This window comes from Neltuma alba, unplaced genomic scaffold, assembly GCF_004799145.2.
Source record: "Neltuma alba isolate B1F8T4 unplaced genomic scaffold, ASM479914v2 tig00011585_pilon, whole genome shotgun sequence".
Taxonomy (NCBI): Eukaryota; Viridiplantae; Streptophyta; class Magnoliopsida; order Fabales; family Fabaceae; genus Neltuma; species Neltuma alba.
Window position 1 is genome coordinate 560,600 of NW_021636238.1, and position 22,585 is coordinate 583,184.

At 33.3% G+C, this 22,585-nt stretch overlaps 1 protein-coding gene across 1 annotated transcript; it reads left to right on the forward strand.

Annotated features, from left to right (window-relative positions):
• The first annotated feature begins 357 nt into the window (after positions 1 to 357).
• Positions 358 to 6,594, forward strand: LOC114715286 (hyoscyamine 6-dioxygenase-like). The gene is made up of 4 exons (XM_028900084.1): positions 358 to 576; positions 825 to 1,075; positions 1,612 to 1,930; positions 6,349 to 6,594. The coding sequence occupies exons 1-4, from the start codon at positions 358 to 360 to the stop codon at positions 6,592 to 6,594; spliced, it is 1,035 nt and encodes a 344-aa protein (XP_028755917.1).
• Positions 6,595 to 22,585: the final 15,991 nt, after the last annotated feature.

A 22,585-nucleotide genomic window follows, 5' to 3' on the forward strand; every position in this document is an offset into this window, starting at 1 on the left:
CTGATTGCATTTATATATCTTGCACGTTTAGACATAACATTTTATCCTGAAATATGATTGTTTATGGAAGCCTTCCGTTCCTTACTTTATTGGAAGCAATACATCCACCTGAAACCTAATCAGTAATAAGGAATATCCTTTTTCGTGATCAATATTTCATTCTATTTTATAGTATTGTATCATTTCATTCCATTTCCATTCCTATCCTTTTTCTTTGAACCAAACGGGCCGTTAGTCTATTGTTATGCTTGAATGGCGAAGTCTCTCTACCTCACACTCTATAAATATATGCTTTTGTTAAGGAAGACATATTCTACTGAACTATTATTCTCTCTTGTAAATGAGCTAAACTAAAGCATGGAGATGAAAATGGAGGAGATGTTAGTGGCCAGCTGGTATAATATGCATTCATCAGTGCCACCATCTCACGTTCATCCACCCGAAAGCCGGCCCGGCGAGCTCCTTGTGGCTTCAAGCAAGTCAATCCCTGTCATTGATCTTGGACGATGTGATCATCCTCCTCATGATACCTTATCGCTCATTATGAAAGCATTCCAAGAATATGGTTTCTTCCAGGTTCAATTTGATTCAGATTTTCCATTTTCTATATATATTTTCATTCTTTTATCAGCTAACTTCTTTTGTTTCTTTGACAACGCCGTTAGATTTTTTATGATTTCTAAGAATTGTAAGGCTCGTGCAGGTAGGTGTTGTTTTAAATTTGAATTCCTTGAAGTAATGAATACTAAGTGCACGCTTTGATTTTGTGTCAGAAATATATATATGTATACATAATAATATTTATAAAGAATACTGCGAAGTAGGTGATCAACCATGGAGTTTCTGAGGAATTAACGGAGGATACGCTGAACATTTTCAAAGAATTCCATGGTATGCCTCCGAAAGAAAAGATGGCTGAAAGTTCAAAAAGTCCAAATGGAATCTGTAAGCTGTACACAAGCTCTGAGGTCTACAAAAAAGATGCTTATCAATATTGGAGAGATACGATGAGACACCCTTGTCCTCCTTCTGGAGAATACATGGAATTTTGGCCCCAGAAACTAGTAAGATACAGGTAAAGTTCACAGATCTTCGTTTGCGTGATGTTTTTTTAAGTAAAATTTGTCTCTTGAATCTTCAAAATTTGACAGTAATAAATTCCTTAAATCATTAATACTCTTTATCATTGATTAGTCCATCATAGAATGAAGGAAGAAATTGACTCCACAATTATTTTTGTCTTCTCTGTATAAGTAGTACGATATATGCAAATTAGAATTACTACATACATACTCATCTGGTCATATTTATAAGTCACTTCTAACATGTTTTACACAGACAAAAAAAAACCTTAAACTTCATTAACTTTCATTTAAAATTCAGCAACTTTTCAACTTTATCCCTATTTAATATACATTATACCTCATATAAACTAAGTCAACACAATAATAAGTGAAAGATAAAATTGCACATTCATATGAAAAATTTCTCTCAATACCCTATAAATAGGAATAAAAAATGTCTTCTCTCTCTGCCTTATAAATAGGACCAGAGGAGTATAACGTTGGTCTAACAATGGATTGCTTATTTGTTTTTTTAGTTTCTTGTTAGAGAAATTGTTGGGAAATACACAAAAGAACTGAGAAAATTGGGAGTAAGGATTTTGAAGATGCTTGCTGAAGGGTTAGGAATGAAGGAAGATTATTTCTGCGGAGAACTGAGTGGAAATCCTGTAATTGTATCTAATCACTATCCGCCATGTCCACAGCCAAATTTAACGTTGGGATCAGGGAAACACAAAGATCCAACTCTTATTACAATTCTTCTCCAACCAAGAGGAATTAATGCACTTCAAGTGCTCAAAGATGGCCAATGGATTGGTGTTGACCCAATTCCCAATGCCTTTGTGGTCAACATAGGCCTTCTCTTGCAGCTATAGAGTAATACATATACATGCTTCTCTTTCTTTGGGGTGTGTCTATATATGCATCTTTAATCATGCTTTCAAAATATAACGGTCGTTAGTAATAGTTATTATACTCATATAACATACTCATTCAAACTTAAATATACGACCTAGTTGATTAATAATTGGAAAAATTAATTATTATTCACTATTGTATAAAAATGTGTCATTTACTAAATGTGGGAGGCAAAAAGAGTAATAAAAATATTAAATAGAAATAAAAAGATTGCAATCCTATATTTAAGATCAAAATAAATTTGGGAAAATTTCATTCAAGGACTGTTGAAGGCAATTAATTTCCAAGAGCCCCCAAAACAATATGAAAAGCCACTGTAGGACCATATGAATCTCAATATGTATTTTTGTAATCGTTCGTGAAGTGGCTATGACAACCAGTGAGTTGAAATCTATTTTGTATAGTGCTATGAATAGATGGAGAATTTCATGATGGTACTTGGAGGTAAACTGCCCTAAGTACTGAACTGAAACTAGCTAGCAACTATATAAATGTATGAACAAATTAATCGACTTGCAATTGGCGTAGTTTTATTGTTAATGTATGTATCCTTATTGCAAAGTTCCTAATTCTACTTGTGAACAGTCGCTCCCAGACTTGTGAATTGATGTATTCAACTTTTTAAATGAAATAAATCTACTTGTAAAAGGACATATTTCTATTGTTAACGAGTGTATCCGTGTTGCAAACTTCCTAATTTCACTTGTGAACCCTCACTCCCAGACTTGTGATAAACTTTTTCAATTGAACCAGCTTACTTGCAAATGGATGTGTTATTCTTATTAATATACATATCCTATCTGCAAATTTTCTAATTTCAATTGCAAATGATCCCTCATAGACTTGTGAATAATTATGTTCAACTTCTTGAATTTGACTAGCTAACTTATAAATGGGCAAATTCTTGCTGTTAATATACTTATCCTTCTTGCAAATTACCTGACTCTAGTTGCAAATAGTCCCTCCCAGACATGAATTATCGTGTCCAACTTCTAGAATTCAACTAGATCACTTGCAAATAGACGGGTTATTGTTGTTAACATGCATATTCGTATTGCAAATTGCCTAATTCCACTTGTGATTAGTGCTCCTCAAATTTGTGAATAATCATGTATGACTTTTTTAGTTATATTAGTCCATTTGTAAATGGACGAGTTTTTCTTGTGAATCAATGTATCTTTATTGCAAATTTCCTAATTCTAATTGCCAATATGACAGCCAAATACCCATGACATCAAAGTGTTAATCAACGTATCCTTATTGCAAATTTTCTAATTCGAGTTGTCAATAGTACATCACATACTCGCAAGTTAGTGGGGAAAGACAACAAATTGTAATTAATTGACATGTAACCTACTCATAGTATATTCCCTAAAACGGAAATTGTGCAAATTCTCCATACACAAATTTTAACACATTCTAAAATAGCTTAAATTACATTTGAAATAAAAATATAATAATTGCTATGTCATTGGTTTGTTTTTTGTTGTCTTTATCTGTTGAAGTAGTTTCGCAATAGCAGCTGATTGCGTATTTCTTTTATGAGTAACGAGCCACCACAACTCAGACTTTAGTGAAGTGTATTATTCCTGTGGCATAACAATAAGTACCGTCAATAGATTGACATAAGTGCATCAATGAAAACTCAAAATAATGAATGAATTCATGAGCAATAGAAAATGAGTATCACACAAGGGATATTGTGATTAGTGCTCCCCAGGCAATTTGCAAGAAGGATAAGTATATTAGCAGCAAGAATTTGCCCATTTATAAGTGAGCTAGTCAAATTCAAGAAGTTGAACATAATTATTCACAAGTCTGGGAGGGATCATTTGTAATTGAAATTAGGAAATTTGCAAATAGGATATGTATATTAATAAGAATAACACATCCATTTGCAAGTGAGCTGGCTCAATTGAAAAAGTTTATCACAGGTCTGGGAGTGAGGGTTCACAAGTGAAATTAGAAAATTTACAACACGGATACACTCGTTAATAATAGAAATACATCCTTTTACAAGTAGATTTATTTCATTCAAAAAGTTGGACACATCAATTCACAAGTCCGGGAGTGACTGTTTACAAGTAAAATTAGGAACTTTGCAATAAGGATATATACATTAACAATAAAAATACATACATTTGCAAGTCAATTAATTTGTTTATACATTTATATAGTTGCTAGCTAGTTTCAGTTCAGTACTTGGGGCAGTTTACCTCCAAGTACCATCATGAAATTCTCCATCTATTCATAGCATTATATAAAATAGATTTCAACTCACGGGTTGTCATAGCCACTTCACGAACCATTCCAAAAATACATATTGAGGTTCATATATACACAAAAATAGCTATATATTAAAACAAAAACAAACTATATTCAGCAATAAAGTCATGTAGAGTTCGCGTTCCTGCAAGTTTTTCTAGTTTAACTAGCTTCATATCTATACAAAAGGCTCTCGTCCAACACTTGCAGGGGCAATGATGGAGGCTCTTGTTGCTGGAGTAGGGTCAACGACGAAGGCTCTCCTCAGCAGAGCAATGACGATGGCAAAGTCTCTCCTTACCACAACAATAGCGATGGCGAAGTGAATGATCTCCTTCAATGCATGAACTAGATTTTTTAGAGACTGAGCGAGAGAGGCTTCAAATATCAGGAGTTGAGAGAGAGAGAGAGAGAGAGAGAGAGACTTCAAATTTTAGAGTAATAGTTTGAGGAGCAACACTGTCTTTTTGTTTTTGAAGTTAATTTCAATTTGCCCCCATGGTCCTGCAGTGGCTTTTCAGATTGTTTTGGGGGCTCTTGGAAATTAATTGCTTTCAGCGGTCCTTGAATGAAATTTTCCCAATAAATTTTTCATCAGCTAGGTTTATGTTTAAGATAATGAAATAATTAGGGTGATCAGTACAAACTACCCAATATTGCACTTTAAAAGCTTCTGAAATACTGCCTCTGGTCCTAATTATAAGAGCTAGTTGACTAATTTAAAGAGATTAAGGAAATAAGTTACGTTAGTTATTTGGAATAAATATGTATTATCTTTCCTAAAATATCCTCGTTAATTAAGTGTATTGGTTAGAATTATCATTATTAAAAGGACCACCTTGAAAAAAAAAGATAAATATGAGAGACAAAATGGATTGGGGTCTTATATTTAGGATCAAAATAAAAGTCAAACGAGATATTATATTAAGGACTATAGGTAGTATGTGGCAGCTTATATTCTTTTATATTTCATGCTAATCTTGATGCTTAAAGTTTAAATAATAATTTAAAAACTCATGATCATGAAATTGATTGATAGAGACATTAATTCATAGTTTATTAATATATAGTCACACTCCAATTTTAATTGTACATGACAAATTCAATTATTTATAAATTAAGTAAAATTATTTTTGTGAATTCTTAATCGTAAATATTTATATTTTTGTAAATTCTTAATCGTAAATATTTATTAACCTTTGACTAGTTCAATCGATTTCATAATTTCAAGGGAGAATTACAATGAGGTCTCAAGTAAGGAAAACAATTGAAAAACTAGTCCAAGAGGTTGTCATTTTCATTATAGAACTTGTTATTATAGGTTGTTGAGATTGCTATTGGGACTTTTTAGTAATTATTTCTCTTTCATGCGACTTGATTGTAATTCCCCCTAATTTTAATTTTATATACCGTGACACGTCATTCAGCATATTTACCATCACAAACATTCATTTGTTTACAGATAAAACCTTGCGTGAAGCATAAGATTTCCAAAAACAATTATTGATGCCTATCAGCTTGATGTGACTTTGAATCATACTACTAATGCATTGATATATAAAATCTATTTTTTTAATTAATTAATTTTTTCTTGATTTTTTTTAACCAGAAGTTAATTTTTTGTTGATGAACTATCACCCGTAGGTGCAACTCATTTCATACATGTTTTTGGTAAAATACACATATCCGTACTAATTACCATATTAGAAATAGATTTAATAAAAACAACATATGGAAAACAGAAAACCATGGCTTACTTTGAACGGGGGCAAAAAAAAAAAAAAAAGACACATTTAGCCACAGCTTTGGGATCTCATGTGAAAGGCCTTTTTTCCCCGCTCAGTTAACGTTCTGCATTTTCTCTCTAAATTCTATAAAACAATTTTATAATAATAAAAACTGCTCTTTTTTTTTTTTTTTCTGTCTTTGAAACTGTTGTCTGTCTCTTATAGTACTAATGTGGGAGGCAGCTAGAATTGTTTCCAAACTAAAAAGCCTTAATAATTTTTTTGGGCATTGAAATATATATATGTATATATATAGTAAGTTTTATTTATTATGATGAATTAAATTGAATAATTTGTTATATATGTGACTAATTCAGATGATTAGTAATGGAAGGCTGATTGGCGCTGAACACAGAGCGGTGACGAACGCGAACACAGCGAGGACAACAGTGGCATATTTCATAAACCCAAAAAATGAATGCGTCATGGAACCTCACATTTCTATGATCACTTCAAGCTCTCCTCCCTTGTACAAACCCATTTCATATTCTGAGTTTCGTAGAAATTTCTTCACAAAGGGTTCCCCCATTGAGGCAGATTTACTACTTCTCCGCTCATAAATATAAAACCTATTTGAACTACAAAAGGGTTCCTTATATTTAGAATCGGAGGAGTATTTTTTTTAGTCCTTAAAACTAATCACTAATCCCTTAGGACTATTTTAATTTCACTTGCACTTTAATTCTATATACATAGCTGTTTGAGAAAAAAAAAGATATCTATAATATTTAAAATTCGGTTAACATGTACTACTATATGTCATGTTAGTCCTAATAAGGTTTCATGTAATGTAATGTTATTGTATGTTGTGAGCAGTTGACTACTTGATGTGCACTATCGCTCATACACCCCGAATAAAATGCTAGACTAACCCTATACCATAGGGACAACTTAGGTCGTATTCCTCCTAGGGGACAAATGCTAATTCCACTCAGTAATTACTTAGACAATGGAGCACAAGTAAAGCAATGGTTAATCGGCAACATGAGACTATTACCCAACACAATTGAGTTTCATTAATGAAAATGAGTGATTAATGAGAGTATGTATACAATGATGACCGCGTGTTCCTTGGTGGATGACTCCACTAGTCTCCCTTGCGCCTGTTAGTTGAGTTATTGTCTTTATTAGGTCAATAAGCCCTTAGAGATCCTCTATGTGAATGCTACCAACACCCTAACACCACCAAATACCAAAGGTTATACTTAGGACATGAATTTCGTTTGCGAATACCTAACTTGTACTGAACAAACATTATATCAATCTCTATTTTGATTAGTCACTAACCAAGCACACTAACCGCAATAGGGGAGATATGAGATGTGGAGTGATCAATGATTGACTAAGACGCAATCCCTAGTCCCTGAATAGTAAAGGGTAAAATCATCCATGAAGTAGCTTTCCCTCTGAAGTAGAAATCTCTTTCCTTTAATGAAGGGAAAAGGAATCACAATTCCATGGCATAGAATTCCCTTGTAAAAGCTTCTCCTTCCAAACTCACCTATAAAAGCAATTAAAATAGCGCCAAGGCCAGTCCAAGGAGTCAAATTATTTGATAAAGTCACAAGTAAGCACATAAGTCATAAAAATGATTTCGCTACCAATTATACACATTCATCCCAAATTAAGCCCAATTAATCAATTAAAGATGCTAAAAGCCTAGGACTAAAAAAGAAAATATATAGAAATAATGAGCTCTATCAAGTCCCCCATAGTTAAGCTTTTGTACTTCTGCTAGGCAAAATCAATCCAAGTCAAAATAAGAGAGAAATGAGTCTGCAGTGCCAAGTTTCAAGAATCACATTTACAACAATGACTCTTTGCTTGTGTTAACTCCATATGATAGTTTCATATGCTAAAAGAACTAGACGATGGTGTAATGCTTGATCAAAATGAGTGCAAGCAGGAAGCCACCCAATGGAGATATTGAAAATGATGGAAGTAATGGTGAAAATGGAAGTTACATTGGAGATGAAAGAAGATGATGAACGAAGGTGAATGGTGAGTGGAGAATGGAGAGAAGTCAATAGGCAACGTGTGGTGAAGTGTGGAGGCTGAACTATGTGGGATTATATGAAGAATCTGCTTCCCTAACTAGCCAAAACGCAGATTTTTTTGAATTTAGTCCTGAATTGTCATTTTCAAAATTGGGGAACTGTTTTGTCATTAATACTACTCCTTCAGCAAGACTAACTTTGGTCCTTAATTATCATTAAGTTTGATCTCAATCATTTGTTGTTTTCAGTTTTTAATTCCAATTTTTCCCAAGTGACCTGTAAAACAAATTAAGGTGATGTAATACCATATAGTGCAAAAATCAATTAAATAAAAGTACTCACAAAAAATGGCAATTTTACCCTTTTTAGGGTTATTTTAATTTAATAGTCTTTAATTCAAAATCATCATAAAATAAGCAATAATGGCCCAAATAACTAATTAAAGGACCTTGAAATGATATGGAATAACATGATAGAAATGAGTTTGATTACTTAGCAGAATCCAACGTAGAAAAATGACAAGCCATGTGGTAGGGGCTTCTAAATAAAACTAAGCTAAATACAATACAATGACACTAACCCAAGTTAATTCTCCACATGGAGCCTATACTTAATCATAGTAATCAAGTGCAAATAACAAATTAATCAATGAGTGTAGAAGTTTGTTTATCTAGTCAACTAGTTGACTACTTGTTTACGAATTTTCTCATAATAGAAATGAATGGACAAAGTAAATGTATTTTAATACAATGAATAAATGTTCTAAGTAATTGAGTGCACTGACCATCCTAGTCCACTTCATACTACTACAGATTTTCAAATATATATCGCTAGATAGGTGATAGTTAAATGAAAAATGTTCACCTATCATAAAGCAGATCGCGCTAAACAATACATGACAGTTACTCTTGTAACCATCACGTATTTAATTCCAATAGATGATGATTGTTTTCTCCAACCATCTTATTTTTTGGTCACTAATAAAATACTCCCTCTTATCCTTTTTATAATAGCTCAATAACCAAATTATGCGGTTTAAGAATATAGTTAAAATTAGTTGAAAATAATAAATATGTAAAAATTGAATTTTTTTTTCCTAATCATGCCCTTATTTAATAAGAGGACAAATAAAGGTGGCCATTAAAATGAGTAATTAAGGCTGAGAGAGAATACAGTATGGGAAAAATGAAAAGAGAGAAAATGAATAATGAGAGAGAATAAACCATTAAAATACGTGAAGGGAAATAAAGGCTCCAAAATTGCAGGTGCAAAAAAAGGCGGGCATTTGAACTGAAACTTCTCTTCCATTGCCTATTGAAAAAACAAGACAACTTTTCTCATTTAACTCACATGTGCAGGGAAGAGAGAAGACACGTTTCAGGTGGCCATCAACAATAAATGCGCATGCCTATTGATATAGACTTAAACATTGATGTTACTTGCTTAGAGTCAGAACGTAGAAAACAACAATAGTGGAGAAAATACGGTCCATGTTTTCTCAAATGATGCCGTTAATGGCATTATTACATTAGATTTAAACCAACCTCCATGCATCGATGATGAAGATGAGCCATACACTTCATCCCGTCAGTTTTATTATGATCAGCTTTTTTGTCTTCTGAACACATTGCTCTATTTTTTTTATTTTATTGATACATTACTCTGCTTTTCTGACATAATACTCTATGAATTTGCTTCTTTTTGCCTATAAGATATGACCTAGAATATGAAGAAGGGTCGTGCTTGGCATAACAATACCCCCATTGTGAAGAAGATGAAGAGGTCTCATATGAAGAAGATACCGATATTGAAAATCAGACTGTTCCACTTCATTTGGACGACTTCTTTTTTCTGACTTTATTTTACAAATTAAATTTCATGCTTTGACCTAGATACCATGTGTTTGACTATTAAAAAGAAATTGAAAATCATCATAAAGTGTAGCTTTGTTATGAGTAACAAGGAATCGATCAAGTTTATAGAAAAGTAGGTGTTGGATGTTATTCATGATACTGCTATTAATAGTTATTCTTGCAAATAACTAAATAATGCGATTAGTTTTATCTATTATTGTCTCTATTCTTTTTTCATTTTTTGAAGTTGATGGTTCATGTTTGATTTCTCATGTTATTAAATTCATTTGTTGCATTCAAGCACTTTATCATGACTTTGTTTTTTTTTTTTTTTTCAAAATTTGTGCTGTGTGCAGATTTTTTTGACTCTAAACCAAGTTCTAGAAAATGTGGTTTCCTAACAAATGAATAAAGAAGAGCAATATCTCATTTGTTGTTGGACTCAAGTCATGAAGGTAAACTTAAGCTAGGGGTAACAGCAAGAGTAGGTATATTATATGGTGTTAATAATTCTATGATTAAGTACATTTTGTAACACCTTAACTTTGTACCTAATAGCGCATCAAATGGAATTTGACCACAAGATTAGAAAATCAAACTTTTAAAAATTTTGTTCCTAGGTTACTATTCATAGCAACCTTTAGAAATTTGGTCAAATTCAAAAAATCATAACTAATTACAAAAAAATCAAAACGTAGTGGTTCCAAGTTTTATTTGAAGTTTTATTAATTTTCTGGGTAGAAAAAATACTCATTGGTCTCATTACCTTACCATTATGTTCTAGTTTTAAGTCAAAGTGGTACTGTTCATTTGGTCATTTTTCAATTTTTTAGAATTTATGCCTAACTTTGGATAGACATAATTTTTTTTTTTTGTAAGAAACTCCAATTTTACAAATTACTACTTATTTTAAAGGTTAAAATGAGATATGCTATCTTTCCAAAATTCGTGATCAAACTCCACCACTTGCCCAGATTCACATGGTGACCAAATTAGACCCTTAACAAGTCATTTTTATTCCCTTATTATGCCATTTCTTAGGGATTCTTGCTTTTCTCAGAATCATATAATCATAGCCCAAACAGAATGGCATATAAGCATCACTTAGCTATAGTTTGCATCACTTTAGAGCCATTAGGTCATTCATATATAGTCATTTACAATTTATGCAAAATATATCAATGTACGTTTCATGCATCATTATATTCATTATGCACATCTCTTGCATATCATCTAATCATCATGCCATGGAAAGGGAGCATGCCATCATACTACTCTATTTCACAACTCAACTATGCATATTCCCAAAGTATCAGATGCAAGGAGTTTTATACATCATAACACACCTAACTCAACCACCTTGTGGCACAACATAAGTAGCAAACAACACACAAAACAAGTTAACATTAAGTTATAGGTTCTTGCTACTTCTTTCAAGCTTTAACCTTTACTTCCCTTCCTTGCTTTTAGAGTTCTCCTCTTCCAAATGCCAATTTTCTATAAAGCATTCAAGAGGGCATTCTCATAAACTTAACAATTTCATCAACACTTTAACCTAAAACCCTAACCTTTTAACTTTTACTTTAGGGTTTTAGTATTATCTTCTTTAACTTAACTTCCAGATGATTTTCCTATATGATTTTTCATGTAGAATTCATATATGAACTTAGATTTATGAAAATCAAACTCCTTCCTCCATTTCTAACTCTGGCCTAGAGGTATGTCTTGGAATTCAAAAATTCTATTTTCAATTTTAATGCTTCTAAACACATGTTCTTCGTATATCCCTACCTAATTTCACCTTCTAATCTCATTGAAAGCATCAAATTAGTAAAAATCAAACCCTATCTCAAGAAACCAGGTTTGGCCAAAATGTAACCCTAGGTTTCACAAGTTCGAATTCTTCCAAAAACAAGGTCTAAACACCATTTTCCAACCATTTCTATCTCCTAATCCATATATAAGCTTTAAACCATTCATATCTCATCTTGCATCAAATTGGAAAGCACCAAACCCTAGGGTTTCTAACCTTTAACTTCCGTCAAAATCATGTTTAAAACCATCAATCCATAAAGCATCATAAACTAGAAGGAAATCCATGCTCTTAGCTTGATTTAACACTTGATTTCACCTAGGCTTTCTTGATCTTTTCTTTCTTCTTCTTCTTCTCCCTCACTTGGTCAAATTTCTTTCCTCCCTTTGCTCTTGAATGTTGCTGAAATTTTGGCCATGAAAGAGGGGGTAGGGTATTTATAGACTAGCTCAAATTTACCTTATGGTAATCCTTAAAATCTACCATTTATCTTTACCATGCATACTTGTCTTGATCTTGCTTTACTCCCCTTGTGATTTTGCTATATTAACCTACTTAGGTGTCCTCCTCATTCAATTGCAATGCCACCTCAAGGGACACCTCATGTGCCACCAATTACACATGTAGAAAAAATAGTAATTTTTTATTAAATAATTACATTCTTTCAAACTTAACCCTTAACAAAATGTATTATTCCATTCATGTCCTCCCTTTCATTTTTGGTTCCATTTCATGTAGAAAAATGGAGAAAATTTTTTGTCCCACTAAGCTTGTGATTCTTACACAACATAATCTCACAATATCAGTTAAATTGGTCTTAGATCCTATTAAATCTTGTCCTTGTAAAAATGTATTGCTTTGTGCCAATAACTTCCTTTTGATGAGGAGAGATTTTTCTATTTTTTTAAAATTTAATTTTGACCTATAACTCCTTCAATTTAATTTTTTTTAAAATCGGCCTTTTACTAATATAACTCCTCTTTAAATAATTTAAAGCTAACTTCTGCATCTTCAGAGGCCAGGAATAATTTTAAAATTTATAATAACCTCTCAAATAATTTTTCACGTTTTTTCATAAATTATTGAGGCTTCTACATATTTTAAATAATTCATTTTGTCCAATTTTTCTTAATTAGCCAAAATTCCCTGAAATTACAAAAAAATTTAAAATAAATTATTTTAATGTTGTTTTCATCTTTCAAGCCTCAAAAACTGTCTTAGACATTTTAGTCTATTTTTCATAAATTTTGGAAAGTTTTAGGAATTTTGGGCATAATTTCTAATTTTGCCTTTCCTTGACTAGAACTTTGCAAAATGATAGTCTGGTCTTTGTCGGGGTTTTACTTCCAAAGTTGTTCTGTTTATGTTTCTACTACACTATTTGGCTTAGTCAATCATAATTTTCTCATTTTTTATGTTGTAATTAACAAGATATGACATTTCTTCCCCCCTAAAAATAAATTTCATCCTCAAAATTTAAAACATACCTTTATAAGAAAAGCTCTAGATATTTGCTTCTCATTTCATCTTCTATTTCCCATGTTGCCTTCCAGATCACCTTGACTAGTAGAATCATTTTATTCCATAATTTGTTTAATCTTTTCGTCTATGATCCATTCCAGTCATACCTCAAATGACATATTATCCTTCAACTCAATGTTATCATATTCGATAACACATGTAAGATCTAGTTGGTACTTCTTTAATTGGAAAACATGGAAGCCAATTGGTAAGCTATAGGTTTGAATTTTGAAAGGATCTAAAACGGTCTGATATACTTCGGAGTTAACTTTTGTGCCTTTAGGGATTGACCTACTCTAGTAGTCTTTGAGGAATACATGATCCCCATCTTAAACTCTAACGGCTTTCTTCTCATATCTGCATAGCTTTTCTATCTACTTTGTGCCATGAGTAACTTTTATCTAATTATTTTGATCTGTTCTGAGGATTGATCCACTATTTTCAGACCATAAACTTTCCTTTCCGTCCAACATAATAGAGGCCTACACTTTCTCCCATACAGAGCTTCATAGGGAGCCATCTAGATATTGTAATAGTAACTGTTGTTATATGCAAACTCTACTAATGGCAGGTACTCATCCTAGTTTCCTTTAAAATCCAAGACGCATGCTGGCAACAAATCTTTTAGTGTATGGATCATTTGCTCTGTTTGCCCATCTGTTTATGGGTGATAAATCTTAAGGTAGTACCCATTGCCTCCTGCATGGCTTTTTAAAACTGAGAGATAAAACGAGCATCTCTGTTTGACACAATGTTCTCTGACACCCCATGTAATCTAATAATTTCTTTCATATATAGCCTCGCTAGCTTTTCTGGAGGATACTTGACTTTCATTGCAAGGAAATGGGCTGACTTTGTTAACCAGTGTAATATTACATAAATGGCATTGTATCCTGATAAAGTGTGAGATAATCTTATAATAAAGTCCATGGAAATGCTGTCCCATTTCCATTCAGGGATATCTAGCGGTTACAGAGATCCCAAAGGTTTTTGGTGCTTAAATTTGGTCTTTTGGCACGTGAGGTATTTGGATACATACTCCGTAATGTCCTTCTTCATCTCAAGCCACCAAAACATTGTCCTTAGATCATGATACATTTTGGTCATTCCTGGATGAATTGTATACTTGCTTTTGTATGCCTCATCCAGAACCTTCTCTATGAGATCATTAACAAAAAGGACATGCATTTTTTCCTTAAACTTTAACACTCCTTTTGATAATATCTCGAGATCCCTCGTTTCTCCTCTTAACATCCTTTCTCATAGCTTTTTCACTAACTGATCTTGTCTCTATGCTTCTTCGACCTGTTCTATTATTAAAGTACCTACCTGTAGTGTTCTGGCTTCTTCTGTCATCAACTGCATTCGGTAGATAGGGACCCCAAGCTCTTACATCCTCTAGTAGCTCATGTTCTTTAATCATCAGTGATGTCTCCTGTACTACCTTTCTATGTAGCACATCGGCTATAATATTGGCTTTACCTGGATGGTACTTAATCTAGTAATCATAATCTTTTAATAGTTCCATCTATCTCCTTTATCTCATGTTTAGCTCTTTCTGATCCTGGAGGTATTTGAGACTCTTGCGATCATAGTATAGTTTGATAGTTACCCTGTATAAGTAATGCCTTCATAACTTTAAGGCATATATTGTCGCTGCCAGTTCCAGACCATGCATGGGATAATTCTCTTCATGCGACTTAAGCTGCCGTGAGGCATAGGCGACTACTCCACCTTGTTGTATCAACACAAATATCAATCCTTGCTTACTAGCATGAGTATACATGACATAAGTTTGTGTAAGATCTGGGGTAATCAACATGAGAGTTGAAGTCAGCCTCTTTTTTAGCTCCTGGAAACTAGCCTCACAGTTCTCATCTCATATGAATGGTTGGTTCTTTCTGGTAAATCTGGTCAGTGGTTGGGCAACACGAGAAAAGTCTTGAATAAACCTCTGTTAACAGCCTACCAATCCTAAAAAACTTCTAATCTCTGTAACTGTCTTGGGCTGTTCCCTTTGCAATATGGTTTTTATTTTACTAGGATTGATGGCTACTCCTTCTCATAAGATTATGTGACTTAAAAATTTCATTTCATTCAACCAAAACTCATATTTACTGAGCTTAGCAAACAACTGTTACTCCTTCAAGGTACTTAGAACAATCCTCAGATGTCATTCATACTCCTCTGGATTTCTTAAAGAGCAAACAACCAGTGCTACTACTCACTACATACAAAAATTTCCATTAATAAAAGATGTAAATCCATTAGAAAATAAAAAATATGTATGTCAGATGAAATGGTTGTTGCTAGTCCAAATAATGTTGGAAAATCTAATTCATATAGCCCATGAAAATAGTAGGTGCACTGGTCAAGGAAAATGGCATTACTAAGAACTCATAATATCCATAACAGGTCTTAAAAGCAGTCTTTGGAACATCTTCTATCTTAATCCTTAGTTGATGGTATCCTAATCTCATATTAATATTGAAAAACATAGTTACACCCACTAACAGGTCTAACAAATCATCAATATGAGGAAATGGATACTTATTCTTGATTGTCACCATGTTCAGCTCTTGGTAGTCAATGCATAGCCTAAGACTATTGTCTTTCTTCTTGACAAATAGTACCAGAGCATCATAGGAAGAGACACTATGTTTAATGAATTCCTTTTCTAACAGCTCCTCATTCTGCTTCTTTAGTTCTACCATATCATTCGGAGCCATTCGATACGAGGCTTTGGATATCAGTCTTACTCCCAATATAATGACAATAGCAAACTCTACTTACTCCAATAGCAGTCCTGTAATCTTTTTTGAAAAAACATCTGAAAAGTGTCTCACTATTGGAATCTCTTCTATCCCTTCTTCTACTTCTGCTTGCACTGAGAAGAATACCAAGAATCCTTGGTAACCTTTTCTAAAGTATCTATCTACTTGAGCTTCTATTATAAAGTTCAACTTGACTTCAGTACATGGGACCGTTTCTTTCAAAGAAAGGATAAGAGTTCTATTTCTACGGTCAAGGAGTATATGATGGGAAGACAACTAGTTTAGGCCAACAATAACATTGATATCATAGAATGGCATGCCTATCAAGTCAAGAGTAGGGTAACAATGCTTATACTGGACAATACAGTTTAAACATACGCCAGAGGTTATAACTCTAGCACTAGTGAGAGTTGATACAGACAAAGCATGATGATACAGGCTACTCTCAATAATTCGGCAAGCTTCCACTACTCAATTAAATACTCAAATATGTTGTTGGGCTATCCTCTCTCTCTCTCTCTCTCTCAGTGAAGTTTTTAGTCCCTTGATCATTTTTTCTATGAACCATTACTCGGTACTGTAGGTAGGTAGAGTAATGAGACAGGTTGATGTACTTGGCTATGTACCTGTCAAATGGTTCCTTATCCCCTTGCCTCAGAGTAAGAAACTCTGCCTCTTTCGCACCCCGTACTAACCATGAAAAATATTTATGGAAAAACCGTTCCTTAAATACCTCCCATGTGATTAAGGTTTTGTCTATTTCCAACACTAGCTTGGTGTTTTTCCATCATCGATCAGCTTCCCTCTCCAGTCTATAGATAGCTATTTGTGCCTTAGTTTCAGACAGGCAATCCATGACTTCAAATATTTTTTCTAGCCGGGTCACCCAATCCTCGTCTATTTACATGACGGATTATGTTTCTTGAACTGATTGATCTAGTACTATATGACCTTGAGGTTGGATTGGTTGTTGTGGCACACCGGCCATTCCCTGCTCAGGTCGTAAGTTAACCATTGCTACTACTACTGCTTTTACTATCGCAACATCCCGCTCTTAGTCTTGTTGAGCCTAGTTAGTTCGAATCTCTTCCATAGTCTATGGTTGTTCTTCTAATCAATTCAAGATTACTTGAATTAGATCCACAGGAGAGGGTTCTTTTGGTTGTTCTCTTGGTCTAATGTTCCTTCTCATGTTAACCATTTCGTAACGTTAAACTACAAAAGGAACAGAGCCATACTGCTTATACTTCATTTCTACTTTATATAGTAGACAGTTGAGTTAGTTATATATAACTAGCATTCACATGACATTCTACTCAAAGGTTCAACTCATAACAACTAGTCATCTACGAAAAGTTAGCTAAAACAAAAAGTTCTATCGCATCAACCATATGCTCAAATGTAACTGGTAATGGGTAACAAAAGAGACAAAATCCATGACACCAAATATCCGTGTACGGGAGTACTTCTAACAGTGCATTGATCCACATTATATCATCTATTTTGCAATCCTCTCATGTGACTGCATGATGTAGGATCTTGATTTGGTTCAGAACTTCAGGTAAACTGTAGCCACTTGGTTCTCATATTGCAAGGAGTTAAACACATTTCATAATCCATAACTCAACCACATCATGGTACACACATATCACAAAAACAACCAATGCAATTTAATACTAAAACTGTAAGTTCTTGCTACCTCTTGACAAACTTGATTCCTTGATTTCTTGTCTTCGTTCTTGAGCCCTCTCTTATTCAATGCCAATACCTATCAAGCAAACAACAATGGAATTCCAATCAACTCCATTAAATACTTTAACTTAAAACCCTAACCCTTTAACTTTTATTTTAGGATTTTAGTATCATCTTTAACTTAACTCCTACATGCTTTTACTACGTGATTCTTCATGTAGAATCCATATGTGAATTTAGATTTTATCCAAATTTAACTCCTTCCCCCCTTTCTAGCCTTAGCCGAAAGGCATGTCGCGGGATTCAAAAATTCTATTTTCAATGTTAATGCTTCCAAACACATATTCTTCACATATCCCTACATAATTTTACCTCCTGAACTCATTGTAAGGATCAAATTAACAAAAATCAAACCCTAGCTCAAAGAACTAGGTTTGTATGAAATGTAACCCTAGGTTTCACAAGTTAGAATTCTTCCAAAAACAAGGTTTAAATACTATTTTCCAACCATTTTCTATTTTATAATCCATATATAATCTTTAAATCATTCATATCTCATCATGCATCAAATTGGACAGCACCAAACCCTAGGGTTTCTAGCCTTTAACTTCTATTAAAATATTGTTTAAAACCATCAATCCATAAAGCATCATAAACTAGAAGAAAATCCATGATCTTAGCTTGATTTAACACTTGATTTCACCTAGGTTTCACTTGATCTTCTTCTCCTCTTTCTTCTCCCTCACTTGGTTGAATTTCTCTCCTCCTTTTACTCTTGAATGTTGGCCAACATTTTGGCCATGAAGGAGGGGATGGGGTATTTATAGAATAGCTCAAATTTACCTTACAATAATCCTTAAAATCTACCATTTACTTTTACCATGCAAGCTTGTCTTGATCTTGCTTTACTCTCCTTGTGATTTTGCCACATTAATCCACTTATATGTCCTCCTCATTCAATTCCAATGCCACCTCAAGCGACATCTCATGCGCCACCTATTATACATGTGGGAAAAATAGTACTTGTTTATTAAATAATTTCATTATCCCAAACTTAACCCTTAACAAAATGTATCATTCTATTCATGTCCTCCCCTTCATTTTCGGTGCCATTTCATATGGAAAAATGGGAGAAAAAATTGTCTCACCAAGCTTGTGATTATTACACTACGTAATCTCATAATATCGGTTAAATTTTTCTCGGATCATGTCAAATCCAACACTTCCAAAAATTCATTGCCTTATGTCAATAGCTTCCTTTTGACGAGGAGATGTTCCCCTATTTTTCTCAGATTTAATTTTGTCACATCTGTTAATTTTAACCCTAAAAATGGGAAAGATAAAATAGATGGAGGGTTAAGCAGGGTAGTAAGTAGATAGACAGCATAACTTTTGAACTGAAGGATGAGGTAAGGGATGATACAAGAAGATGATGTAATATTGATGCAAAAGTACACTTGAAGTTCGCAGCTTGCCCTTGTAACTTCTATCAGCTTCCAAGGGCATTTTGGTCCATTCAAGGCATAAATTTTGGCTATAAATACTTCACCTTGGAAGAGCATTTTGGCAAGCATTTGTAGAGGAAAAACTCTTCCAAAAATTAGTAAAAAACATAGGGATGAAAGCCAAGAAGAAGGAACAAGATTCAAGCTTCAAGATCAAGGTATATGGTGATTCTAGCACTTGTCTTGATGTCTATTTCAATTAAGTTACTACTCATATCTGATTCTGAATTTTGGCATGATTAAAGTACACTCTCTAAGCTTTAAATTCATAGGTAGAACACTTCATTTGGATATGTGTACGATTTATGGTGATTTTTCAAAGTTAGAGTTTAAAATCTGGAAACAGTTTTGACCACTAGGGTAGTAGGAAACTTGCGTACAATTTTGGTACTGTTTTGCATAGAATTGGTTCCTGAAACTATTTTTCCTTTAAAGTGTACTTAAGGAGCTTTCTACAGGACTTAGAACCACTTAGTTTTGATTTTTCTTGAATTAATTATGAATTTTCAAAGTTGAGAAAAAAATTCTGGAATTTCTATGTGAACAGTACTCGTGAAGCAGGAAATTCCAAATTTGATCTTCTTGAATCTAAGGCCATCTAAAGTGGTCTCAGTTGACAAGAAATGGACCTTAAGGATGGGAAATGATGAGATTTATGTTAGAAAAGCTAAAAAGAAAACCCTAACATCAAGAGAAAGGGTTGAGGTTCAAGAGAGCTAGTCTTGAACATTATGTAATCTCTTAATCCTAATGGATAGTATGATCATTATGACTATGTTTAGGACCTTAGAACATCCAAGAGGATATTTGATGATGTTGACCAAAAGCTTTCATGGTTGGGAAGTCAAGGGAGTCAAAGGAAAAACAAGAGGAAAGCTTGAAGTACAAGGTAGTGAACTTATCTATTATCATTGCTTGATGTTGTATGCTTGTGTATTGATATGTACATGATGTTTGAATGTTGTTGTGACATGTTTTGGCTGCTATAATTGCTATTTATGATTAGTAGATTATGTCTTCATGGCCATACATCAAGAAGGTAGCTTGAGCATGTTGATATGTCACTAATTAACAAGAGAATAAGTAAGTTGCATATAATGCATTAGCATCCATCTAGCATGATTAATATGGTATTATTTGCTACTAAGATTCCCTCAAATCTCATCCCTCTCTAACCACACCATTTGGTTCAATCAATGATGGGCAATGATGGCATGAGAAGGAAGGAGAAGAAAGTGGAGAATTATTAATGTTAACTGGTGTGACTAAGATTAATGTATAATTCTCCTATTATGTAAATTATGTTCATGAATGCCAATGATGTAATGTGATTGATTAGAATGTCTACGACATGAATGGAAATATATGAGAATGAATGGGAAAGAGTAAGCCCAAATTATGCATGCCAAAGTAATAAAAAGAATTAAAGGAAGAAAAGGTAAAGAGAAAAACGTAGGTCCTTGGAGCAGCCAGCTTCGAGCTTCAGTTTGACCTATTGAATGAATGAGTTAATTCACGAAATTTGGTAGGCTTATTTTGAACAAAATCTTTAATTACATGGGTAGTTTACCTTATTTGGATGTATATACTAAGAAATACGAATTTCCAAAGTTGAGGCAAGAAATTTTGATGTTCCAGATTTTGCTAAATGAACAGTAATCTTTATGGATTAAACTGTACAAATTGGAAAGATATAAGTCTAGTTTGATATTTTTTTTCCTAAAGAGCATTGAAAGAACTTCAAATAGAAATTTGGAGCACCTCCATATGATTTTTGTAGAATTAGTTATGATTTTTCAAAGTTGAACTTGTAATCTGAAAAAATGCACAGTGAACAGTAACTTGAGGAATTAAAAGAAAATTTTAATTTTCAGGCTTAAGTAAAACTTTTACATATCCAATTCACTACCAAATGCGTACTCTAAGAGGTAAAAGTAAGGACATTTTAATCTTTCTAACTAAATCCATCCATTTTCTATTCAAAAATCAACCAACAAATATAAGAATAAGAAATTTCAAGTAAATTTAATAAGAAACATCAAATAATGAATAAATAATAGAAAGATAATAAATAATAAACATAACCTAAATTTAATGGATCCAACTATTGATTTAAGCCTTACTAATGATTGTCCTCCCAAATTCCTTCACAATGATCATCTTTAACAGCATAGTCATCATCTACCAAATCTAATTTAGTTGTTTTAGGTTGAGTAGCTGTGAAAGGTGAGGTTTCGTTGAGGTTGAACTTTGAGTTACTGTCATCTCCACCAACTGCTTGCCTCTTTTCTTGGAGCATGATAGACAATATTTTCTTTCCTAGACCAGTGACATAAAACACCTATTTCGCCTAACTTGTTAAAATAAATGGCTGATCTTTATATCCAGCCATCTCAAAATCAATTGAAACAAATGCAAATTCTTTATCTATTTACACAGTATTACTACTAATCCAATTACATTTTAAGACGAGAACTTTAAATTTGGTATAACTAATCACTCATATCTCTTCTATTACTCCATAATAAGACATGAATGTCAATATTGGGTTTTTATCTTGTGAATTAGCAAAATGTATAGCTTTGGTTATTACTATCCCCCACTATTTTGTATAGTACTCTTATTATCTTGGGCTTTTGTGTAAAATGCATAACCATTTATGTTATATCCTCCCTAACACACAACCTCAAAATGAGACCCCTGCAACTAGTCTTTATATTATCTTAGGAGGATTGCCATCCTTTAACGTTTCTTGCTTGAACTACTTTACAAATGACTTGTTATACTCATTAGCTAACTGTATATCATTCTTTTTGGATTCATGCTCTTCAACATATTCTTGTGAGCATCCAAGTAAGACAAAACTTCATCCGTATTGTTCAAAATATATAGATGTGCCTACATTACAACTTCACGAGACATGAACCTCACTATGACACCCCGTGTTTCCTTTTTTCTCCCCTAATCATACTGAGATTGAGGAAGTCTAACTGGTTTTACCCTATTAAGATATGCGTTACAAAACTTAATAGCCTTCTTAGCTACATATCTCTCAATAATAGATGCTTTAGGCTGATAAGGATTCTTAGAGTACCCTTTTAGGATTTTCATTTATCTCTCAAATGGGTACATCTACCTTAAACACAAAGGACCGTAAAGTCTTATCTTTCGCACAAGGTGAGCTATCAAATACACCATAATATCAAAAAATGATAGGGGAAAGTGCATTTCTAATTGGGAGAGGATAACATAACCTTCATTTTCTAATTCATCTAACTTAGCAGGATTAATCACCTTACAACAAATGGCATTAAAGAATATACAAAGTTTCATAATAGTGATTCTCACATTATTTTCCATAATACATTGAATAGCCATTAGAAGTAATTGTTGCAT